Source organism: Amblyomma maculatum, chromosome 10, assembly GCF_055883805.1.
Source record: "Amblyomma maculatum isolate TAMU_Amacu chromosome 10, ASM5588380v1, whole genome shotgun sequence".
Taxonomy (NCBI): Eukaryota; Metazoa; Arthropoda; class Arachnida; order Ixodida; family Ixodidae; genus Amblyomma; species Amblyomma maculatum.
Genome location: NC_139353.1, coordinates 56,320,987 through 56,346,849, shown reverse-complemented (window position 1 = coordinate 56,346,849; position 25,863 = coordinate 56,320,987). Strand labels below are relative to the sequence as shown.

The following is a 25,863-nucleotide window of genomic DNA, read 5'->3' as shown; positions in this document are numbered from 1 at the left end:
AGAAATTTCAAGAATGATTGCCAGGAGCCTATATGCGTGAAGCGTGCAACGACAGTGCGGCAGAATAGGCTCCTGCTTCACCGCTTCCCATTCCATCCTGACTTAATTCTCCCATAGATTTTTTGTGTAAACACGACAAACTTTGTACAAATGACGGACTCAAGACTATGATACACATATCACTTCGTACGTCGTTGTCAACAAGCACGCCGCACCAGCCGTGCCTCCTGCAAGCCCTCCGCGCCAAAGATATGGCGGATCTATTACGCCAGCGCCAGAACAGCGTGCTAAAATGTGTTGTTTATCTAAATAATAGGCCGACTGCAGAGAACAAATCCTTCTTGAGGATCACCGACCCGTATAGTCCTGTAGGCAGGAGTAAATGATTTCTTAAACACAGCCAGCTGCCACCGGTGCGGCGCGGCTCACTACTTGCACGCTGGCTCTGCTGCTAAGACGTCAAACAAATTAACATATTCTTCTTTTATTCATACAATGGGATCGGCAGTAGGGCAGTTCCACGAGAATTAATATATTGCTGAGCAACTACAAAGAGACGCCAGATGTGCCTTAAATGACAAACAATTTAGGCCTAGTGACTACTAGGGAGTAGCGCACGGCGAGAGCGCCATCATTCACCGCGTCAGCGGCCGGTGCCGCTTCGGAAGGCTCACGCTTTGGTAAGCACTGTTCTAAGTACTTCGAATTTGCCGTCTACTATTACGGTGCAGCTGAGGCCACATGTTATTCGACGTTCCGCCGAGCAACACGCTGCACAAACGATGCTGCAACGACGGGATGGGGATACGCAGTTTCGGCGCCATCAAAAGAAGGCTGCTTAGAAGGAGGGAGACTCTTGATGCTGCTTGTTTCATGTGCTGTTCTTGAAACATGATTTAGGGTAAAAATTACATTGGTGAAGCGAGCAGCTCGATCGTATGCTTTTTGCACTACGTCGCCGGCGCACCACTGACACCTACATTCGCCAAGCTCAGATCGCAACAGCAGCGCCTAGCGGCGCAAATGCGGTGAATGGTGACCGTGCTTGTAATGGGAAATGAGGCAGCGCAGTATCAAATATAGATATGCACTGTCGAGAGAAAAGGCACAATATGAAGAGGGTCGCACTTAACGGCGAATCAGTGAGGTGAAGAGTACGGAAAGCATCTCTCGATCATAGTACCTGTATTGTATCGGTAGCTGCCCAGAGGGTTAATTCGCTATGTGTTTGTGGGCGCAATTACTATTCAAATATAAAATACTACTGAAAATACATGTACCGTGAGAGACACTACAGAGACGTTGTTATAGTTTATTCGGACGAATTCGGCCTGCGGAAGCGGTGTGCAGTCCCCGGCCGCTGGTTCTGTTTCCAACAGCTGCCGCCATGCCAAACTGATGGTATACGGTTTACTAGCGTGCTCAAATAAATTAGAAAAAGGCACAGCGGTGCACACTGTCGCTACCTCAGCACCAATGGTGTGCGCACAGTCCAAGATGGAGTCAAGAGGAGCCAGAACGCTTTCCCAGGTTACGGGGTGCAACCATCATATTGAAATGGCAGCACCCAGGCATAGAAACTAGAATCGTCTGTGTGCACATGGATCCACCTGATTGTGTTCTGCCAAATCGGTGCTTCACTTTTGGTAGTAAATAATGAGGAAAAAAGTTAAGAATAAGCATTAAAAAAGGAGTGCTTAGCGGAGCTGACGGTGGGGTCAGTTTGGTATCAACACTACTGAGGGGCTTTGGCTGACTAACGGCAATGAGCACAATCTAGAGTCCATGAATTAAAAAGAAAATTGATCGTGCTAAGTCACACCCTCTTCTGGCGCTCGATCCCGGCTGCCCAGAGACAATACAGTCGTCACACCTTGTAAAACAATTAGAGATTTTCAACGCTGTTGAACCTAATGTGGAGCGAAAGCTATGACTGCGGGCTATTGAGCGTTGTATCTAACCCATGCGACGGCTTCTGGATCGGAAGACTCATTTTCCCACAAGCTGTACTGCTGCCGTGACGAGCTCGGCCGCTATCCTTCCATGGTCCGCGTCTAAGGAGCGAACCAATCACTCCGGCTTATATTCCAGCTGAGCGGCGAGACTCGGCGCATGCGCAGTGAGGCGCATAGCGAAGTGATGACGTCACGTGCGGCGGACTTGCCGCAACGGCTGAGGTGGAGCGACCGAGCAGGCACACACCTGTGGCTCCGGCGCAACTGGTTGCCTTAGTAACAGCACATGCGCAGTAGTGGCCTCTGCCCGGCTCCACGAAATGCGCTTCTACTATGCTAGTGTAGCTTTCGCTACAAAAAAAAAAAAAAAAAAAGACTGAAGAGACATCAATGCTGCGCACAGAAGGAACGATTTGAGATGCGGCGATGCATTCGAGGTTCGCGGTCACCCTTATTGCTTGCTATGGGAAGTCACGCTTGGGCTGGCCGAGCTGTTTCCTTAAGACGGTGGACAAGAAACGCTCTTGCCGTCGCTCAGGTAGGACAAAAAGCAGGGCAGTAGTGTGTCACTTACACTTCCGGGTGACGTCAGTACAATGGAGTGGCTTTTCGGCGCTCCGCAGCCTCTGGGCGCCTAAGAGTGCGCGCCTGGAGTGCTGCAGCTCTGAGCATCGTAGCACCGCTTGCAGTCACATTTTTCGAGATCTAATTACACCCGTCGGATACATATACGATCCGCTGTAACATTGTCATTAAAACCAATCTTCTTATTTCTCTAGGAAAAGTTATTACCAATACTAGTAAATTATCGCGCTGACAAGCACAATCTTTTATGCCGCCCAACGCAGCCTGGTAATGATTGTGCAAGAGCAAGCATTTTTACGTGATAAAGCCTTTCTAAATTTACTCTATTCTGCCTGAAATACTGTTAGCGTCGTCCTTAAGGTCTCGCCAGAAAAATGAAAATTCTGCCACGAAAGCTTTTCTTGACATAAAAAACAACTTGCTTAGAGTGCATAATTTATGCTTAATATTGGCTGTCGTTTAAATATCTACAAGTATAAAAGTGCGACCAATATTCTTCAGACCTCTTTGGCTGTGCCATACCGCAGCCATCGAAATACAAACCCAGATTTCACTATCTGTTCGCTTGCAAAAAAAAAAAAAAAAAAAAAAGAAAATAAAGCTTTCCGCCTAGCGGCCCTAAGCGATTGCTTTTGAGCAACAAAAATTTAATGAAACACTCAGAGGCGCTGACAGGGCAGCTAAAGAAACCTATTTATTGTGAATGTAATTAAGTTTTAGAAAAGTTTCTTCACACTCTATTTTCGCCACTAGCTCGGAGTTTATGCAAAGTGTGCCGAAAGCCTAAAATGATTTTGTTTTATTTTAGAATTTGTTATTATGTTATGTGAGCGGTTTTTTCCCTTGACGGTGAAAAAAATATGTCCATGAGTTGGCACATCATTCAAATTTAATCTCGGTGAAATTGTTATGGAAATAAGGCTGTTTTTCCCAAAAGGAATATGCAGGAGACGAACGGCAAAGTGAGCGGTAATAACGCGGGCGGTATAAAACTGACTCAGCAGAGTATAAATAAGTGAAGTTTCGCGTTAAAATTATATCAAGTGTTATGGAAAAATCATCAAAATTCTTCTAATATTAACATTGATAATCATAAGGCCTAGTATTGTGGAAATAAGTCGATGACTATAGTGTAAAAGACAAAGCAAGAATATGTCTTTTACTCTTATTCGCGATTTTGTTCCCACTTGGCAGGGACGGGTGGAATGTTTTGGGAGACATTCGTTCCAGATATATAGCGATAAATCGATTAGCCAAACACAACCGTCATAATTTGGATTCTCTCAGCTCATTTCGGCCGAGACGTCTTCTCAATATAATTGGAGAAACGTGTTGAATAAATGGCGCCAAACACTCAGCTAAAGCGATCTATTTAAAGTGCTTGTTACAGCGTTTTATTATAAAAGACATAATGCGTAAATATATCGTATTTACACAGTGGATTAGAAAATTAGTGAAACAATAAAATTAAACTATGGATATATGTTCAAGCTGAACTGAAAAAGCAGTGTAAAGCGCATTGCTACAGCCGACAAGTTGTTAAGCGAAAAATGTATGTGTACTGCTAGCTGAAACCAGTGTCGGCGGTAACGCGTTGAAAGTTACAGCTGGTAACTTAGGAACACACTCTTTGCCATTTCGAAACTGAAACAAGGCCACGTGCATAGTTAACATTTTAGGTAACGTGTGATGTGTCACGTTACTAGTTACTTATTATTCCACTCATCCCCCCCCCCCCCCCCCTCCCCTTCATCTCCCTTCTTTCAGAAGAAAGGAGCGCAGAGCACCTAAAGGGATGTTGCAAATAAACAAAATGTACATGTGCTCTCGATGACCCGGGTTGCGGCTCGTATGCATGCCAGGAAACAGCTACCTTTGAAGACGCACCTGAATAACATTAAAGACAGGATATCCATAAAACAAAAATCACGTACATGAACGCGCTTCTACAGACTTGCTTGTTCTTAAGTTTAATATGAAATTTCAGTTACTAGAAAGCTGTTGCTGCAGTACACTAGCGTGATGTACCAACTTTAGTTTTCAAAATAAATTTTATTTCTCTCGGTATACAACTGTGGCTAAGTTTCTGGTTATTGCATTCCTAAACGAGCGAAACTGAACTTGAACACCTTCACTTAAACACACAAATATTTGCGGGGGTTTTGCAGTAGCTATGCAGGTTCAACTGCAAAAAAAAAAAAAAAAATGTTTTACAAAAATAGAAATTTCTAGAACTGTGCCAATTTAGCATTTCTCTCCTGCAGCACTATTTGCGCTTCTATTTTGTTAGTAGAAGCACCCCAAGTATTTTGAAACATTACATCTTTTTCATAAGTATTGTAAATTTGTGAGTGAGTTCAGCAATGTTTTCTTTGTGAAGTAAGAATTGACGAAGAAGTGTCGTTTTGGTGCCTGATGTCACATTCTGAATATGGCTTCAACACGTTCCACAGAGTTTACAGTCATCACAGGCAACTATAGGTAGCTTTAGGTTACTTTAAACCTCTATAGCATTGCTGGGCGCCTCCACATGTGTGCAAAGGATTATCATTGTGGGGAAATGGTACCCCGTGAGGTGAGGGTGAGGATGATAAAACGTTTCTCCGTGCTGAGAGAAAAATAGTGCAACATGGCTTTTCCATTTATGAATGAGCTGGCTTTAAGGATACCAAATTTTTTTGAAAACTAATGAACAGATTCCAAGTAAAATATTCTATTACAAACTGTAAGCAACCCACTGAGAAAGGTACATACACAAAAAAGAAAGCTGTTGCCACCAGAACAACCAAAATTCACTTCAAGTTTCTTTATTATATGCGGTATTCACTGAAATAGAATAACATCGCAATGCCGTTACTTTTGTCTAAACAAAAAAAAATTTTAAGCTCGACCTTCAGTTTGTCACAACTTTCTAAAAAATGCAAATATATATTAAAAACAACTTTTGGGAGCATGGCGACTTCTCTAGCTCAGTAGCTGCAGCAGGCGTACACTTAAGTGTCCCAGGTTTTCATTCCATACCTTTTAATTCTGATTAGAAAAATTTTTTAGTTGGCACCAAAACAGCTTCTTTTTTTTCAGAAGTTGTACTACAAATGCGTTTCCTTTTTAGTGACACTTAAAACAACCTGAGGCTCTTTCTTTGCATTCATATGGCTCCCTTATATAAGAAAAAAAAAACGCTTAAGCGTTTTTTTTCATATAAGCAAGTGCTTTCTTGGGCTTTCCTTGTTTTCTTTATTTTCACGAGGCTCAGAAGTATCCTTTGGATACGTGAGTATTGTCCACCCGGTTTAGAACCACATTTCGTCGAACGCCTCAAGGACTTTCCGTCTAATTTCTGTCACCAACTGTCACTCATTTCTGTCACTGTAGTCGCCAACTAATTGTTCCTTTCATCGGCAAGCAGAAATAGCTAGAACACCTGTAACACTGGTTGAAACGAATTCCCGCACTACCACATATAGTCTAGGATTGACGAATCAACAACTTTATTATATATTATACAATTCACGACACAAAACAGAATCACCTTCTAAAATATGCGGAGTCTCCTGGCCCGTTCAAACCGTCATGAAGCCATTTGATAGCAGGATATCTATATAGATTGCACTCGTTATCGCTCAGCAAATTGTTAGCTACAAAAATTAGTTAATTTAAATCTAGTATTCAGCCATATAAACACAAGAATCGTTGATCTAGCTTATTAAGAAGATTGGAATAAGGAACCCTAAGTGTTAAGGTAATAGGGTAATTGCGGAGCGATAACGCTAACGCGTGGAATGCGGCGGTGAATGAGATGAATGGGCGAGGGGGGCAGCAAATACCTATAGCATGGGCACTGGAGCTCTGATATTACCCTATTCTCTTTACCGATATGTCCCCATCTTCTAAACTCCCTATTAGGGAGTTTTAGAATAAGGGGAACCAAACTGTTAGAGGGATGGGGTATTAGTGGGAAGACAATGCGCATGCGGGGAATGCTACTAGGGCTGGGAGGAGGGGGCATGCGGCAATTGGTCCGAGCCTGTGCACTTGCGCCTCTCTGTTACCCTATTGTCCGAAGTGATAGGGTCCCTTTATTCTTAATCTCCCTAATTACTCTAGTATACGCAGCTTGGCTTAGCGGACTTCAAGAATACCACAACGTGACGGCATCTGGCGCATATATACCAAGCACTGCACAGGCTTAGCTGTGTCAGGCAATGCGCGTAAGAAAAAAACATTTTTTTACACAGATGCGCGATGGTATTGAGAGCAAGACATATTACAGGGACCTTTTAGCTTCTCATTTAAGGGCCTGACGGGACAGTATTATTGGCTCTCTTTTGCCGGCTCTGTTCACGGATTAACTGTTTATGTACATTTATACCTCGGTCATCTTACAAATGCTTATTAGCATAGAGTCCTAAGACACCACACTGCGTGAAACACCACACGAAAAACCCACAAATCTCCGACTTAACCAAGACGTGCGAACGAGCCTGGGTGGCCTCGGAGCGGCGTGTGTCACTTGGGATCGGAGGGTCCTGGAAGGCTGCATTCTGATCTTAGACTTCATGTGAAAGGCGAAGCCAGAGTTGTCACCTGGCAGGTACCTCCCATCAATGAAATGGTCGGGATTTTTCAGTCACAACGCCATCACCGTTGTCAGCACAGAGTCGGTGCCAGATATTTTGGAAAGCAGTAGTCTAGGAGACGCTGCTCTCCAAATTCAGATAGGTAGTTTCAGTCATACGAGTGGCATTTTTAAACGACTAAGTTATTTAAGGTGGGACATCTGGCATTAAAAACAAAGTTGATTATTCAGATTAATGGGGTACTTACGCGAGCACGTTACTTTTTACACCACTCTAGATGATTAGAATATCCCTATGACACGAATTAACAGACCCATCAGTGCTCGTTCCTAATCGAAGTGATATGGCAATTTTTAAGGAGCCTATGACCACATGGGCTCTCATTTATCATTCAATGTTTCCTTCACGTAAGCCTTTCGAGCCCAAGCGGATGATCATAGCATTGTGATTAGAGAAGCGGGTGCTTTCATTATACTTCTCAGAGACATGGTTGCGATTTTTGAGGCGTAGTGGATTCAAACACCGCTTGCGTTTGTTGGATTCCCATTTCGCCCGCCAATAAGGAAGAGCCGCTTGGGTTGACATTTTCTTCCATGTTTACCACGCCATCTGGTGCTATGACGTCACTCAACGCTCCTACCTCCATGAGCGACGAGAAGTGACACCAACACGCCAGTGAACTATCAGTGTTCTACTATCAGTGCCCTATCACTATCGCTACCAGTGCCAGCCTATCGCTATCACTCTATCAGTGCCCAGCTATGAAACTTGCAAACGATAACCTGCCAGGGGCATGCTCGAGCACCACTTGTCGCAAAAAACTGAATAGTTCCTACCACAAGAACTTTCGAGACAAAATATTTCATAGTGTGGAGATCTTTAGGGCAAAATATTGTCAATTATAAGCCATATTATGTTGCACATCTGTCTAACAGTCAATAGAATAGTATCCGAGATGTCTACACAAAGCAACCGAAAGTGTCAATATTTTATACATCAGAATATACCGTTATGCATGATGCAGTTCGCGAAAGAAGATCACGTTTTCTATCAGCATCAAATGAGGAAGATCCTATCGCCCTAACTAGCTCTCTGACTCTGATTGTTTTACGTGTATAAAAAGCTAAGCTCCAGAGGGAAAAATAGGACCACTCACAAAAAACATCATACTTGCCCCACCGGTGTCCTATCGTTTTGCATTTCCGTCCCGAGGAAAAACCCTTGAGATATGTGGCGCGTGTATTTGGCAGTTAAATCATTCCTACTTAATGTTTACTCTGTCAGGATTACCATTGGAAAGAATAATACAGTTGATGTCATACAAGCTCGCGAATTCACTGGCGACCGCCTTCATTGCACGGAACCATTTTTTCTCACCTCTCAATAATCCGAACATTTATCGCCTTATTTGCTGAAAGTCGCTAAGAGGAATCCTGGAAGTATTCCCTTGCCATTCTGCAATCACCCATTCAATAACTCTCTGCACTCGTCCGTACGGTCGCACTCTATTTCTTGCATAAAGATTGCGGAACAAAACCGGGGATGGTTATCGATCCGCGTTATTACATATCGATCCGAGTTTTCCCAACGCTTCACCTAGCGGTGCGCTAAGAGCCACTCGGAACAAAAGCCCCATCCCCCTCCCTTCCGGTTCCTTTCTCTTCCTTCTTCCTCACTGAAGCCTCCCAATGCCCCCTTCCGACCGTCGCCCTATTCGAGCCAGCTCACGTACGGTCGCTTTCTTGGCGGCGCCACTCAGCCGGGCACTAGACGATCGCCCTTCCAGAGCAGGAGGCTGTTCTCAGCGCTCGATATGGAATGTCAGCGCCAAGAAATTAATATCTGTCCGTTCTTCTCCTATTTTCATCTTCTTTGTTATCTGGCTGCCGTCTTCAAGTCTGGCCCGTCCCAAGCCCAGCCAAGCCAAGGCCACCGTCTATTTTCAACGATGGCTCTGTCTGGCTGGGCGTGGCTGTTCATTTCAAACAACTGCGGACAAGTATGATAAGGAGAGCCCAGAGGAAGTTCAGGGAGAAGTAATTTCTTCCTCGGAGGGGAAGAAGAAAAAGAATGGTTGAGAAATGACAGAAGCAATGGTGCCTTCAGACTGCGCTGACACACCTCAAATCCTCCCAGGCCGTTGAAGCCGCGCGAGTCATTTTTGGATTTTTGTCCCTGTATTCGCAAAGAAAGGTTATTTACAAGAGAATCACCTGCAACTGGTTCGGAAAAAGTAGAGGCGGACACGAAAAGCAATCGAAAGTAGCGTGCGCAGCTGAAATCTTTACCTGCTTCCTTACAACGATTCAGCAGCAAGGTCGAAAAAAAAAGACACAAAATGTAGTATGTAATAAAACTTAAAAAAGCAAAGGAAGCCGGATTATTGCAAAGCTTCTTCCCCGCGGTTCTATACGGGCGAGAAATCAAAGAAACAAAAACGAACGAGCGAGAGAAAGGATGACGGCATTCGCTGTTCGGCTGGACTAAGCCTCCAGAGACCTCTCCACGCTGAAATTGCCGGAGGCATGAAGAGAGAACAACAAGAACTCGTAATAAACCAGGAATGAAGGAAACAGTGCGCTAAAGTCACCCAGAGCCTAGATAACCATTATGCGAGAACGGTCGTTTTCCTGCGTGATGTGCGTAAGCATAGCTTTCTTTACGTTTTTCATACCAAGGTTGCGTCTGGGAAGGCTAACGCTGCTCCCTAGCGTAACAGCGAACAAAAGACAACCTTACCGAGCGAGACGAGGGAAGCACGTTACCCTCAACCCGCGTAGATGACTTCGCTTTCCAACAACCCCGTCGCCGTACTCACGAAGCGGTGAAGTGCATGCTAGAACAACACCGGAGCTCCACTCGGATTGGTCTGCTCTTAAGGAGCTCTTGCACCGTGTCCTGTGCTTCGCTGATAACAGTGATCTGAACCCGTGTTGTGCTTTCCGCCCCACGAGAAGAAAGTCGATTCTGTTTTGCCGCTGTTCGCGTTCTTTTCCACGCACAGCTATGTGGAGCAAATTGAGCGTAAGAGGGATAAACGCCGAAGAGACAAAAATGTTCTCATTTATTTTTGGGCCATTTGTACGCGGCGCAGCGAACTACTGCTGCTGCTGCTAATGAACGGAAGACGATACCGATCAGTCGTACTGGTTGGTAGCAAAAACTTTGAAAATTAACGCATACAAGAGTAAGACTCAAACGGCTCAGGCTCAAGACTTCCGGGCGTTCACGCCTTTTCATGTACTACACAATCAGAATTCACTTATATTCAATCAGCCCCGATAGCTCAAATGAGAAAGAGGCCACTACCTTGTGTTTAAAATCAAAGCAACTTGGTCACTTCATATTTTCAGAGCGCTACGTTCCTTTCTGAGTTTCACTTTATTCCTGGATCGAACCAAGGCTTCGGATATAACTAATAAGCAACCCCGGTTATAGCAAAGAGGCACCCACACCATGTGACCTCGGATATAACGACCTGGACATTGGTTACAACAAAGATGCATGCCGTGATCTCGGTTACACCGAATACGCAACATCGGCTATGTGTGGTACATCACAGATGCATGGTAGTGCCATCACCGGTAAAGTACCTTGAGCTAACAATCGATTGCTATGCTCAATAGCGTCGAAGAACTCTTTTTTTTTGTTTTCATTTATGTGGTTCTTATTTGCTTGATAAGTGCTGATTTGTGTTGTCGTTCATTAAAGCCTCGTTTTCTGAGGTATTTGAGCAGCTGTCCCTCAAGCACTGATTTGAAAATCCTATATTTCTGACCACAGCTCACATAAAAACAGCCATTTGTGTGTCCACGCAATTGACCCACATTCTCGTCCTCTAATTAGGCAAGCAGTCTCATCTTTGTCTCGGAATTGGCTTTCAGATTTTCGCCTGTGCCGAACGGAAACGCGGCCACGCTATCTTGCGACCGACAGCGCTATAGGGCGGCGCTGAACTGAACACAGATGAAAAATGAAAATAAGAATTATGTCACGCACTATGCTTATGTGCGAGCTTTCTCAATGAGGTGATTATTTCTTGAAGTCTCTTTTGGGACGATTTCTTCTGTGTGGCTTGAATTCTGTATTTACCATGAGCATCGAGAAACGGTATAGTATGAACCCTGTGACGTGGTCGTCAAAATTACCCTACACATGCTCACTGTATCACTTATTGCTTCATTAAGCTACAATATACCTGTAAATCTTCAGAGTTTTAGATAATTTGTTTTTGTATAGTTGATTACCTTTCCAGAATACCAGCAACACACTTGAAATGTCTCCGCTGAAACTGATATTTTATTGATATTTAGATCAATGATTTCGAGCATACCTTGATGATCAAAGCGAAAGACGGGGTCTCCTACATTTTACGTTATTAACGATCAGCTGCTAAACACGCGAATATGCTTTCTTGAATTGTTTTTGTCTTTGATGCGAGAAAAACGAGAGACCTTATCGTGTTTATTCCGAGTAGGACGCGCGAGAGCTTTTGCACTCAGATGGGATTTGATAGACACGACGAGGGGCAATGCACAGCTAGAGGATATGTTGCGGTCTGCAAGCGGAGTGATCGGCTTCGGATAGAGCTGAAGCGTTTCGTACTCGTTTCCTATGTGAAATTCCTGGTTTCCATTTCGCTCATTGACAATAGATATATTTGTTTAGTGTGAAAAGACTACAAGCGAACACGCAAGCGTTAGACCACTGGGCTAGGCTCTTAACCACCGGATTAGGGATTTCGCACTAAAAACTTTAGTAAAGTACGGATCTCGCGGAATTGGTTAGGTTACGACACCGGGATAGAGGCACTCGCCGCTTACTGTGGTGCTTCCCTACTGAAAAATTTATATGAGGCAATCACCTCACATTTACTCACACAATCTCATTCAATTCACATAACAAATCACATACAAGTCGCATAAGGTCTCATAGTTTCTTGTGCATTATCATAAAGTTATGTACGATATTTTATAATATTGATGTGCACCGTATGAGAGACTATGTGATTAGATGAGATTTTATGAGGTTATTCCCCCGTAGAACTTTTGGTTTTTCAGTAGGGTTTGCTCGGCACGCAACCAAGGCGAAGGATAATATCCCAGCTCTTGTGACTCCAAGCCACGCCTTAAAGGCGCGATTAAAACTACATTAGATGAGACCTGGCCAGAGCGTGTCGTGGACCATTATCGACTTTCCTCTCACGATGAGGAAGCGATCCACAAGCAAAAAAAAATTCGGAATTGTGTGCGATGACAGAGGATGACGCATATGCTCTCAATTTACGTAGGTGGTGTCAACAATCTTACCGCCATCTCCCGAACCACATAGACAGAAAACTATAAATAATGGCCGGTACAGAGGCCAGCCCGTCTCTATAACATCGGCTAACTGCAAATAATGGCCGTGAAACTGCTGTGAAAACGTGGAGGCTGAATAAATTCGCTTGTTAGAATTAAGTAATCAATCTATGCCAATATATAAAGCAATGAAATAACAGACAGAAGCTTAATTAGCGAGCGGGTTTATTAAACTAGAATCGTAATTAAAAATTAGTTGTGATTTAGCTCTGGTTGATCCCAGCTGAAATTCCAAAGCAACGGCGGAAACTTCTATTGCCCGATAAATTATTCTCCTATCATGCCCTAAGTGCTGAATTATTGGTGACACTTAAGCTCATCCTTTAAGGGTATGGCGCGAAAGCGTAAGCTACCAGCCCACTCACAAAGACACGCTTCAACCAAGCCATATGGACGTGCCAACGTGTCGTAGGGGTAACGAGAATGCAAACAGTTATGGCAGGCTGATCCTGATATCACCTTCCCATATGAAAGGAGCGATCCGACTTGGCAGCTCTTGCCCTCGGCACAGGGGTAACGTGAATTCAAATGTCATGGCAGGCTGATTTTGTATTGCAATAGCAATACTGCGCCAAGTTGCGGCCGGTCGCGTCGTCCCGGGGAGGGCCAAGTTTGACGTTGAACCGCCGCAAAGAAGAAGAAGAAGGAGGAGGAGGAAGAGAAGAAGAATAAGAATAAGAAGACCTTTTCCTTTTCTTTTTATGTTTTCCAAATTCTAGTTAAAATCCATATTTATCTGAATACTCCAGTAATTCAACATATATATTTACAGTCTACAATGCACCCTGGCCAATCCCCCGCCGTGGGTATGTGCCATTTTGTCTGAGGTCATCATCATTATCATCAACGCTCGGTCACCGGCAGCTAATGCTTTCGCTCCACATTCGGTTCAACAGCTTTGAATCCTTCTCATTTATATACGGGCAAGTGTCTTACGCTCTCGCGTCATACTCTTAAAGAATGAAGTTAAGTGTCCCCAATAATGTAGCCCCTTACACTGATAGGGCGTGATAGGGGAACATGGAGGAAGGAAGAACATAGGAGAGGCCCTTGCTATTCCCAATGCATTGGAGAAAGTGTGGCGGAAGTGACGTCAAAATTTAGGGTTAGCCAAGTCGGGCCATTAGCAACGGCGACGCGTTGCTATGAAAACTCGGGCCACTAGCAACAGCGTTGCTAAGGGCCCGAGCGAAACGGGCGGCATCGGCTGCTTCTCAGTCGGTAGCGGTGGCCGCGACTGAATCTGAAATGGTGGGTTTTGGCTTCGTGTGTGGAAGCCGTACACGTCTCATGATATTACGCACTCATTTGTTATGTAATACATTTCATTTCATCGCCGAGTCGCAGTTTTTTCTCGTCAAAGAAAATTTTATGGCGCGCCGCGATGGCTAGTGTCAATCGCTTGCACGTCGGCGTGCTTCACCGAGTCTTGCTTCGATCAGTTCCTTACTGCAGCTACCCAGGTCTGTGCAAAAAAACACGGACAGGAAGCGGTTTTCAGCATCGCCGCCGCTTCGTGTCAAAAGTATGACCGTAGAGCATCGTACACCGATGGCGCGTGCGATATCGTATTTCTAGGCGCCGATGCATACCATATTTCTATTCATGGGGAATGGTCGCCACTGAACAGCAAGCTTTAAAGCTATGTTGCTCACTTTCTCGGAAGATTCAATGATTAGCGCCCGCAGAACTGTGGCCGCTGGTGGCTCGCCGCTATATGAATTCCGATTTGTACCCGAAGACCCGAATTGTTTATGCTCCGAGTGTACTGCATGCATGTTTACATATACAGATTATCAACACTAAGCGAACAGCATATTCAAGTGAGCGGTCAACCACAAGGGAACATATTCCAGATATAGCGCTAGTGTGCACACGCATTATACTGGTGAAAGAGAATTTGTAACGAAAAAACAAGAAAACTAGTAGGTTTATTGTTTTGGTTTCATAGACAAACACTACCAATGCATGCACGTAAAGGTTAAAACTGTCTGCCCGAGAAACCAATGAAAAGAATAATGTGCGCCTATGCAAATTAGAATTTGCTCACTAAGCTGCTATAGTGGTAAAAGTTTTCATCCATAAGAGTTTTTTTTAGAGCAAAGTTTGAGAATAGTTTCACTCGGTAATTTAAACTTGGGCTCATTGCCTACGAGTCTATTGTTTGGGGCCAACATGAAACCAATTCTGTGCACAAGCACTTTTAGCAGTATGCTTTACTTTTCTCAGCCATGCTATACATAGCGTTTGTAATATTGTTTTATATACTGCAGTTAAGTGGCTCTTGCACCAGTCATACATGCAAGGTGACCTACCTTTTATCTCCTTATGCAAACATATATTTTCTCCTAAAGGGCAGAAAGGTCTTCATAAACAAAATTATGTGTATGACCTGGTTTTGCATTCTCTATAGAGAAGCCTTGTATAAATTTTGCCCTGTTATAGGGACGCTATAACAATGAAAATATACAGGGGAATACCATGCTTCATATCCAAAACATTTATTCGGGGTCGCTCGACCACTGCATTCAACGAGTGAACAGACATATGGAGTATTATGCACACTTAAACAATTGCTGCATGTGTTGAATGACATATAGTACAGAACACAGTATTCATTAGTATTTTTTATACAGTAGCAAATACTTACATGGTATATTTACAGAGGACATTTAGACAACTGTAATGAAAAAGAGTATAAGTAGGTCTGCATAATTTATGTATACACAGAAAAGCTTTCTAACATCTAGAATTAATGTACGTCCGACTAGTTTGCTGTAACATGAAAACCATTGTTAAGCATATGGCATAGCTAGTTCACAGATGAGCACTGTTACAAAATATGCAAATGTGCAAGACATGCTGTTGAAACAATGACATACGTGTGTTCTGTTATAATGAACATATTCATAGTCTCCACAAAACTGTTTACATATGCACAGTCTGTGGTTGCAGGGTAGCTTGCAGGCACTGTAACAACGTTTTAGTTGCATTGAACTGTAAAGCAGTTCACAATTTCAATGCTCGCAAAAGACTTTTGAAGGTTGATGTTCTCTGAACCACTTTCCAGAGGCTTTGCATAGTCATCTGGTACCTCGAGGACAGGTTGAATAAAGCTTGACGTTCATGCACTGGAGCTTGATGCTCATTCACTGGCTAAATATAGCACAGAGGCTATGCTGTGCATGTCCTCCATTACACTGAGAGCAATTCTGTTGCTATAAAATGCAAAAACAACAATGTGTCGTATGATGCCAGTGCACGTTAAAAACATAGATCAGGACGTTCTCAAACCGGGAGATGGGAGATTCTTCATGTGCCTGCTCTATTTCATGATAATCATGTTGCAGTTGTCTTTGGCGGACTCTTTTCCATACACAGCCAGTCAGTACAAACTGAATTTGGCCATTTGTTAGAATATATCCACTCGCGCGCTCTTCTCTACATCGATGTGAGGCAACAGGGGATGGAAGTGAAAGCACCTGGAATCGGGACCTTTTAAGAATTGTAGTGGTTTTTCAAAGCTACAAAAAATTTAAAATCCATCACCATGGATGAAATATATGTGGAAGCCTTACATTCTGGCTTCTCGTAGAGCTGCAGTGTAGTTTAAGGGTAGTAAACTTCACACTGGCATAAGTTTACTTATGTGTTGCTTGTAGCTACATATTTCCTTTCATTTTTATGTCACGTAATACTAATTGCACCCCACTAACTGAAAAAAAGGGTAGTGTTTAAACAACTTTTAATACAATTTTCTGCTCTTCTAACAGAGAACCTATTTGTGGTTAGTGTTACCTTGGAGATTTGTAATAGTACAAGTTCAGACTGCTGTCATGACACCAGGAGGTGGAGGAAGATGAGGAGGAAAGGCAGGGAGGTTAACCCGTAAAATAAACCGGTTTGCTACCCTGCACTGGGGGAAAGGGGTGAGTGGATATAAAAGTTGTGAGAGAGGGATGGGTGAAGTTAGTGCAGTCACATCACAGACATGTCACATCATATCACGTCATAGGTTTCTGAAATCAAGGTACCTCTTTTCTTAAAACTCGAAAAATGATCGTGTGGCCAGCACAAGCTATGATTACTGTACACAATACATTGCACAAGTTCCAGAAAGGGAAAATAATGAACTTCTAGGGCTGCAACTTACTAAGGATTCAGAAAAGAAAAATGCAAGTGTCACTGAGCATCAAACTAAGCGAGCTTCATCTAAATCTGTTTATGGATTTCAGAAAACAAACAGTGCCTATTTACATACTACTGTCCCTTAAACTGAGTAAGCTTCCTGTACACTTGTCGCACATGAGTATCCTGGAAGCCTTCTGTGACCATTTTGCCTGCATGAAAGAGCCTCATATTCAAGAAGCACTCTGTGATGCTTTGTACAAGTAAAATGTCGTGATTTTCAAGTGGAGCAGTGTCAAACATGTGCTCATGAAGCTCTGGAAAAAGCTCTCTTTGCTGAAAGGAGTCTAAAACCTCATGCACAAGATCCCTCAGCAAGTTTTTCGATGTTATGCACTTAGTATGTAGTGCCCACCGCACAAGTGACTCACTTTTTTTGCAAATTTCAATTACGCTTTGTGATGGGTAGCGTAGTCCTCCCCTGCTTTTCCTCCGGATGAATGAGTAGCTATGTGCATCAGGCTGAGTTGTGAAAAGTGCTGCCGTGCAACGTTCACACAGCAGCTTTGCATTTAACTTGTGCGCAACATAGCCAGCCATGTAGGTAACTACTCTTGTTCTCCATTCAGTGATGTGTCCTGGATGAGAGATGTCGTGGTCACTGGCTACTTGTTGGTGTTGCGCAGCTGTGTCATTGTCCAAAATCAGTCTTCTTTCTGTCGATGCATTCAACCTTTCACTTGCTGAAGCACTGGGCACACTGCTGCACGATAAGATTGCGACTGCCTCCAGCGGTAAACAGTTCCCAGTGGCAGCATCACCCAATTCATTTTGAATAATTACTCTTTTGAATGCGGCGCGAAACTGCTGTGTAGTTGGGTTGTCGTTGTGACCCCCATGTGACCTAATGAGGCCAAAAAAAAGTTCCAGATGGTCTTGACAAATTTTGTGGGCTGGAAGGTATTTCAAAACTTTCTTTTCCCCAACAGTGAAATTGTAAACAGCAGTTAGGCTTTTCATGCACGTAATGAAACCAATAAATCCTGTTTTCCGAGCTGTCTCTACCAGTCTTCGACCATTTATGGATTCTTTCAGAGATGGAAGGTACATGGTTGAAGTTTTAAACATGGCCTCAATGCTGTTCAGATTTCTCTCATTTAATGGTTTTTTGAACCCCTTTTGGTGCATGCTCCTTGAATTTAGTGCGTCAAATGTGTTGTTTATACACATTAAAAATTTCTCGGTAGGTTCAGAGCTGGCAAACCCTTCTAGTTTAAGCTCTCGGCATTCAGCCAGTGCTGTTGCAACAGAAATGCTCATTACTTGTGCTGCCAGTCTAACTTTCATTGGCTGTCTGTGCCATTCAATATGGGCTCTGCACAATTTGTTTGCCAAGTGAATCCCTTCTTTTTGCTGCAAATTGTGCAACCGTTCAACATGCTGCCATGCTACTGTTCTCCCATTATTATCAATGAAAGTTTTTTTATGTGCTAAAGCATTGCGCACAAGTTTTAGCATGTGGCAAGGATCGAGGAATGCAGCCACAGGTTCCTGGGTGGCAGGATGAGGGAATGTTGTTCTTAAGTAATCCACATTCCTGAAGCTGCACCCAAGCTCTTGCAGCATGGCCAAATTAGCTGGAGCACCATCACATGTAAGTGACACAATCATTGCCCCGGCATCATGAGCAAGCAACAGGCTTTGTGTGACTAAATTTGCGCGCTGTTCTCCAACGAGACCATCGACAAAAAAGTATCCTAAGGGCAGCTTCCATCGTCCATTGATGGCCACTGCCATGAGAACAAAAGCTGATTTTGCCTGAGGCAGGCAATCACTATCTACTCCTGTGCCGATGTCAGCAAACCCTTCAAAATGACCCCTATTCCATTGGACCTGCTGCCTGATTGCCATCTCATCGACCATCAAACTGCACACAGTTTGGTGGCCTTGGCTCTTCATGTCATCGCATTTCATTTTTAGCGCTTTAAATGCCTCGGTGGAAAACCCAGCATTACCGTCTACTGTTTGATACCACTTCCTTAGTGTTCTAGGGTGAGGCAAGCAGGTGTCGAAAACTTGACGTACATAATTATATGCTCGTGGCGAATAGAAATTTAGAGTAAGGGCAAATGCCCTGAGCTCAGGTGAGAACTGCCTAGGTACGTCTTTTCCAGATCGCTTTGATAACTGCCTTTTAAGGAGATGCTGATTGGCAGCACCAAGAGTGTCGAGCATGGCCACTTGCTCTTTTAGTAGGATGTTCTGCCGCATTAGTGTTTGCAGAACTGCCTTCAGCTCGGCATTCTGCTTCTGCAGTCTTCTTCTGCACTGCTGCAGCCTCTTGATTTTTTTTTTGAGTCCTTGCATGGTCTTCAGCAAACTTCTTGGCGCGTGCTCTCAAGAAGGCTTTTTCTGGAGTGTCAGCCTATAAAGTGGAACTGAAATTTAGCCTCCTTTGACAACTGCAGGCTGCTAGAGTGCAGCCACATGTACTTTCATCAGTAACGATATGCAAATTTGGACTGTGGTTTACGTAAAATCAAAATTTTCTGGACTCACCGGCTCTTCTGTTTCTTGCACCATAGTTCCAAACCAGGAGATCTTACAGCAGCTACCTCAGCTTGATGTGGAGGACACTCACAAACTCAAAAATTCATTGATTTATTGATCAAAAAGCAGCATACATATATGTTAGATGTGTTAGCCAGAATCATGGGTGCAAAATCAAGCTAGAAACAGTCACTCACAATCCCTTATTACGCAGTGTCATTGGATTATAAGTAATAAGCGCATGCCAGAAATAGACCATTCACACACACACACACACACACACACACACACACACACACACACACACACACACACACACACACACACACACACACACACACACACACACACACACACACACACACACACACACACACACACACACACACACACACACACACACACACACACACACACACACACACACACACACACACACACACACACACACACACACACACACACACACACACACACACACACACACACACACACACACACACATGCAGTCTTTGCTGTTGAATAGTGTTTCTAGATTAACTTTTTCTTCTTAGGTAACTCTCTCTTTCTAAGTGTTTTCTGTCTGGCTAACTTACCGCTACTAGCTTTCTCTTTCTTGGTGTCGTAACAGAGCTTGGGGTTCGAAAGAGTTGTGGAGGCACCTTTACCTGCACAAATTGTTGTTTGCAGAATATTTTACGATATTGTGAGGAGAATAATGCTTAAATAAATGAAATTTGCAATGACAGCCTCATCAGCATGGTATTTTACTCACATGAAATCCATTATCTGGGAACTCACTTTCCTCCGATGATAAGACGCTAAAGCTGACCTAGAAAACAGATATTGTCACTGCATGTAAACCATACTCGGCAGGCGATGAATTTGCAATTCATACTATGTACTGAGCTTGCATACAATTTGAAGATTGGAAGTTTCAGCTTTCCTAGCACGATATATTCCCCATCCTTCAACAAATCTGTAGTTACCTGATCCTCCCCAGCTGCTTTCCTTCTTTTCATACTTTCTAAAGCTTTCTTAACCTCATTCTTCATCACTGGTGGAACATCCGACTGATTTTCCTTACTGCTAATCTCATTATTGTCCTGAATACTTTGATTACTGTACAGATCAGTATAGAACTCCTCGGCTACTTTGACTATATCTTGTCCATATTTGTGATGACATTGCCTGCCTTGTCCCTTAGCGCATATATCGATTTTTGCCAATGTCCAGCTTTCACTTTGCCGCTTTAAAGCTGCCCCCTATTCTTTAGAGCATGCTCACATTCCCCATGTTATACTTCCCTATGTCGGCCACTTTTCGCCTACTGATTAGCTTTGGTATCTCTGCCAGCTCTACCGTGTCTGTTGGGTTGGAATCTTTCTTAATTTGACGTTTCTTAATCAAATCTTTCGTCTCCTTACGATAGTTTACCAGTATCCTCCCAAACTATCCTCCTGCCTACTTCTACCGCGCACTCAGTAATGACATCTCTGAAATTATTGTTCATTGCTTCTAGGTTAAGGTCGTCATCCTCAGTTAACGCTGAATATCTATTCTGTAGCGAGATCCTGAATTCTTATGCCTTCCCCCTCCCCGCTGATCCGTTGACGGGCTTTTTTCTTACTAATCTGTTTCGCTCTCTCTTCAGATCTAGACTAATTCGAGACCTTAATCCTGTGGCCACCGCATCGCACCTTTCTGACTGCCTTTACATCATCCATGATGCTAGGGTTCGAACACAGTATGAAATCAATTCATTCTTAGTCTCCCCGTTAGGACATTTCCATATCCACTTCCGGTTCTTCTGTTTACTGAAGAAGGTATTCATGATTCTTAAGTTATTGCGCTCTGCAAACACGACTAGTAACTCCCCCTGCTATTTCTAGAACTAATACTATATTCACCCACTGCCTGGTCTCCAGCCTGCTTTTTTCCTACCTTGGTAGTAAAGTCACCCATTATTATAGTATACTGCATCTTTACTTTCCCCATTGCCAGTTCTACGTCTTCGTAGAATTCTACATGGAAGTTAGCACTCTCCAAACGAGGCATGAAGGCGACAACTGGGCATGATTTTAGAGAAAAAAAAGTCAATAAATTGTGAGAAAAACTTTCAATGCAGAGTAATGTCAGATACTTTGAACAGATTTATCAAATAACACCCAAGAGAAAAATGTATTCCACTAAAGAGTTTCTGCTTGTATAGCCAGTTACCTCTGCAAGTGCTGAAGGACCAGAAGCACTACGAAAAAGTCCAGACGTCGATGGCAAGGCCTCCGGGCTGGTGTCATCTCGATGGCTGACTGCCTGTTAAAACAAGATTCTTGTATAATTAGCAAATTAATAGCTTCATTCATGAAGACAACTGTTTTAAGCAAACATCACACTGAAAGGCTGCTGATGAGAATCCAGCTACCTGAGTGGGTGTAGAGCTCCTTGGATAATTCACGCTGCACATGGCATGTTGTGCTGAGATGATCCCTAGGTCAGACTCGTCCCCAAGAACCATAGACTCCTAAAGAAGTGATGGATCTCCTTAAAACTTAATTGGCTTTTTTTCTTTTTTCCTTATAAAGACAGCAACTGTTGAATATCTACCACAGGCTACACACGAGCTGTAAGCAAATAGGTACCTGTGCAAGCTCAGGATCTTGAGAAACTGTCAATTCAGGAGGAACCAAGTAGGCTGCCTCCTGTGGAACGTATTCCTCCGTATGAAGAGGTTCCTAAAAACGGCATGAAAATAAAAGAAAAAGCAATGGAATTTCAACATTTAGAAATCAAATCAGTGCCAGAGCTCACCTCTGTATCGCAGCTCATGTCCACGTTCCTTGTGCAGCCACTAGCTTCAGTTGACTTCTGTGACATTTCGGGGACCTAAAGTGGTACACATCAAATGGTCATAGTACCGGGAAATTGTTGCAGAAAATATATAAATTAATTGGATCATTTATATATGGTAACTGAATAGGTTCAATGCTTTTCCTCGCTTGTCTCATATTCTATGTGGCATTCGTTAGCGATATATACATATATATGTTCACACCATGCAAGGAATCGAAAGCTCTCGAAATACTCGACTTCGATCTTCTTCTGCATGCTAAAGCAAGCTAGAACCTTGCAATTGTGCTCATAACGTCAGACCTAGCCGCATGCATATTCATGCATGCACGTCAACGCAAATTCTATCTCACCTCGTTTTTCACCAAAAGCGTAAGAACAGCATCAACTGTTAGCCGAACGAGACGCGGCGATGTGCGACTGCTGAAGTGCTCCGGCAGAAAATGCTTTGAGCACACGCACGCTCGCTTTGGAGGTACCCAGTTCATCCGATTACACTTTACGACATCAATCCACTCCTTCCGACGACATTCTGTTTTGGGAAACCTTTAAAAGAGAAAGAGCGCTACTTAATTTTGCTTCAAATTGAAAGCAGACGAAATACTCACTCGTGGAAAGTGATGCCCGATTCCTTGAGTCGCGTACGCGACTTGCAGCCTGGGACGCAGCAGCTCGGCATGATGTCCAGCCCTAAAAAGCTAGCAGCAGCCTTCGACGGGCGAACAAAGACCCTACGTTCGCGATGCTATCGCGAGAAGTTTCGCTTGTTTCGCCTTTACCCGACGGCGCGTAAATTGAGCCGGCTGATCGCGAGCGTGGCGCGGAGGAGGTACAAGAGCGTCGCGGGGAGAGAAAATGCGGAGGGAAAAAGAGGAGGAGAGACGTTGCAGCTTCCGGTCGCGGCGCGGCCGCGCCGGCTTCAAAAAAATGACGTCAGGGCCTCTCCTAAGTTCTTTCCTTCCTCCATGTAGGGGAATAATGCAGCAGGCAAAAGAAGCCTCGGTCGTTGCTATCGCAATTCAACTAGAGTTAACTAGAGTTAAACCACAACAATTTTTTTTTTTTATGAGGAGACCGTAGCTACGCCTCTACATGCGTCTTCGGCGCCTCTTCACGGCGTAGCTGCGACCACCCAAGGTCTCGCTTTGGCTATCGTAGTATTTCTTTCGCAATGAAAGTAAGCATAATTTTAGCCATGAATTCGCTGAAAAAAAAATGTCAATCAAGGAGTTTGTAGACATTTCAGGGACATAGGCACGCGGCATTTTATAAACGATCTTGTTGCTGAATACGGTTAGATAGATGAGCGAATATTTTATAATGCCATTCTAGAAACATAGCATTCTGTACGCTCCGCGTTTTTAAATAATGTGTTACTGCTGATGGAATAAATAAGCTAACAGTGAAAGCTGAGAAACAGAAGAAGAAAACTAAGATATTCGTATATAAAATTTATGTAGAGACTAGTATACATGCTCTCAACATTACTCAAACTGCATCATAACAAATAGGAACTGAAAGAAAACTGTTTCGCCTAGAAAAAAAAAAAAAACCTTTTATGGTGGTGCATAAGAGGGGACTGTCAACAGGTCTTGACATATGAGCTGGGTGTAGGAGGTTGCCAGTAATATTGTCGCATTACGAGCTGCTTTGAGTAAATACATGTCAACAAGCATTCAAATACGAGAGTATAACTTGGAGCATTTGCACAGTATACTGCTTCCTTAAATCCCCGAAATAGCATGTTTACTGCGTACACAAAGTTTACGTAAGTGTGCACTGAGATGCAAATGTTGCGAAGTTATTTATATAAAAAAAATGGCAGCTATATTCCTAAAGTGTCCTCGGCGCGTATCGCATACCTGTCGAACGGCACAAGACACAGCATTGCACACAGAGGACAATTGTTTCTCCTTAAGTTGACCTGAGAGCCCTAACATCTAGACCTGTCTATATTTGCGATGACGATATATTTTCCCTGCCTATAGAGCTTATTGATGTGACATCATCATCATCATCATCATCATCATCATCATCATCATCATCATCATCATCATCATCATCATCATCAGCCTGACTATACCCACTGCAGGGCGAGGGCCTCTCCCATATTTCTCCACTTAACTCGGTTCTAGTGCTAGCTGCATCCACTTGACCCCTGCGAACTTCTTAATCTCATCCGCCCACCTAACTTTCTGCCGCCCCCTGCTCTGCTTTCCTTCCCTTGGAATCCAGTTTGTTACCCTAAGCGACCATCGGTTATCCTCTCTTCGCACTACATGTCCGGCCCACGTCCATTTCTTCTTCTTAATTTCCACTAGAATGTCGGTAACTTGAGTTATATCTCTGACCCACTCTGCACGCTTCCTATCTCTTAATGTTACCCCTACCATTTTTCGTTCCATAGCCCTCTGGGTTGTCCTTAACTTAAGCAGAACTCTCTTGGTTAGTCTCGGAAAGAAGACGAAGAAGTCAGGGAGCTGTCAGGCTGCCTGCTCGTCTCTGCGAAATCTGTTTGATTTTCCATTTAATACTCGATATATATGTCCCAGATAGCCTATATAGCAAGATCCTGACACGTTATCAGCGCCGGGTGCGGCTCCACCGATGCCGCACCCTGGATCATCACCTGAGTGTTCTTCTGGCATCGCGTCAGGCCTACCCCTGCAGACTGTGCCAGCTCTGCAATCATCACCTGTCATCCCAACCTGTGTATCATGCGGTCACCTGTCATCACCAGGTACTTCAGGACTCTCACCCTCTGATGCTCATCTACAACACGCATCTGGTCCTCCCACCGCAAGCTGGGATCGGCTGATGCCTACAGGTCAGGATGATTTTCCTGATAGTTCAGATACTTCGTCTGCCATTACCTGTATAGATGCTGCGGCGAAGTCTGCTCAAGAGCCAGACAAATTTATTCAAGTGCCATCGAAGCGTCGCCGCAGCTCGAGGCGGTCGAATTTCAGTGTCGACGCAACTAACGCTTCTAAAGCGCCCAAGTGCAACCTCACAGTAATCATAAAACCAGTAGATACCGGATATCGTATTACTCGCTTTAATCCGCTGGCAATGAGGCAAGCATTTGAATCTCTGGGTCCAGATGCCGTGCTTCAAGTTCGCCCCAACGAGCGGCTTAATCTTCTGGCAGTTGACACCCGAACCGCGGTCGCTACTGAACGCCTTTTACAAATACGATCAATAGCAGGAATTGCAGTGCAAGCATACGAGCCCCGACCAAACAACTGTGGCGTAGGAGTAATCAAGGGTGTACCTCTGGATCTTTCTCAAGAAGATATCTACTCGGCACTATTGCAGAGAGTTCCAATAAAATCGGTGCGCCGTCTGTGAAATTCCGAAAATATCCGCATTGTGTTTGTGACAGAATCTGCGCCAGAATACGTTATTCTTGGATATACAAGATACCGTGTGCATGAATACATCCAAAAACCACGACAATGTGGTAGATGTCAGCGCTTCGGCCATGTGACTACTGCTTGCCGACTAGCCTTGCGCTGCCCACGCTGTGGGGGAAATCATGACCGTACCACGTGCCCAAGTGACATCCCCATTTGTCCCAACTGCGGAAAGCAGCATGAGGCAACGTTTTCCAGCTGCACTGCCTACCAAAAGGAGAAACTAATTTATAAGTACAAGATATCCAACAATACCGACTACAAGTCAGCAAAAGCTGCTTTAATTGACCAAAATCATTTCAGAAGTAGTCGTCACAGAAAAAAACCATTGACGGGAAAGAAATCACAAGGACAGTCACAGAAAGATGATGCTGGTCATCCAAGAATTGATGACGTGGTTGAATTTCCTCCTCTTCCACAACAATCAGAGGTTCAACAACCA

The 25,863-nt window shown here is 43.8% G+C and overlaps 1 protein-coding gene across 1 annotated transcript in view; it reads right to left on the bottom strand.

The window, feature by feature from the left end:
* The window catches only part of LOC146176546 (uncharacterized), a 64,332-nt gene extending 42,222 nt beyond the window's left edge, over window positions 1–22,110 (bottom strand). The window contains exons 1-4 of the mRNA XM_084581315.1: window positions 21,967–22,110; window positions 21,798–21,890; window positions 21,581–21,679; window positions 21,379–21,471 (exon numbers count right to left, since the gene is read on the bottom strand). Coding sequence (XP_084437441.1) covers window positions 21,379–21,471; window positions 21,581–21,679; window positions 21,798–21,890; window positions 21,967–22,032 — 351 coding nt within the window. The 5' untranslated portion in view covers window positions 22,033–22,110. The remainder of the gene's footprint in view (window positions 1–21,378; window positions 21,472–21,580; window positions 21,680–21,797; window positions 21,891–21,966) is intronic.
* Between the last annotated feature and the right edge of the window lie 3,753 nt (window positions 22,111–25,863).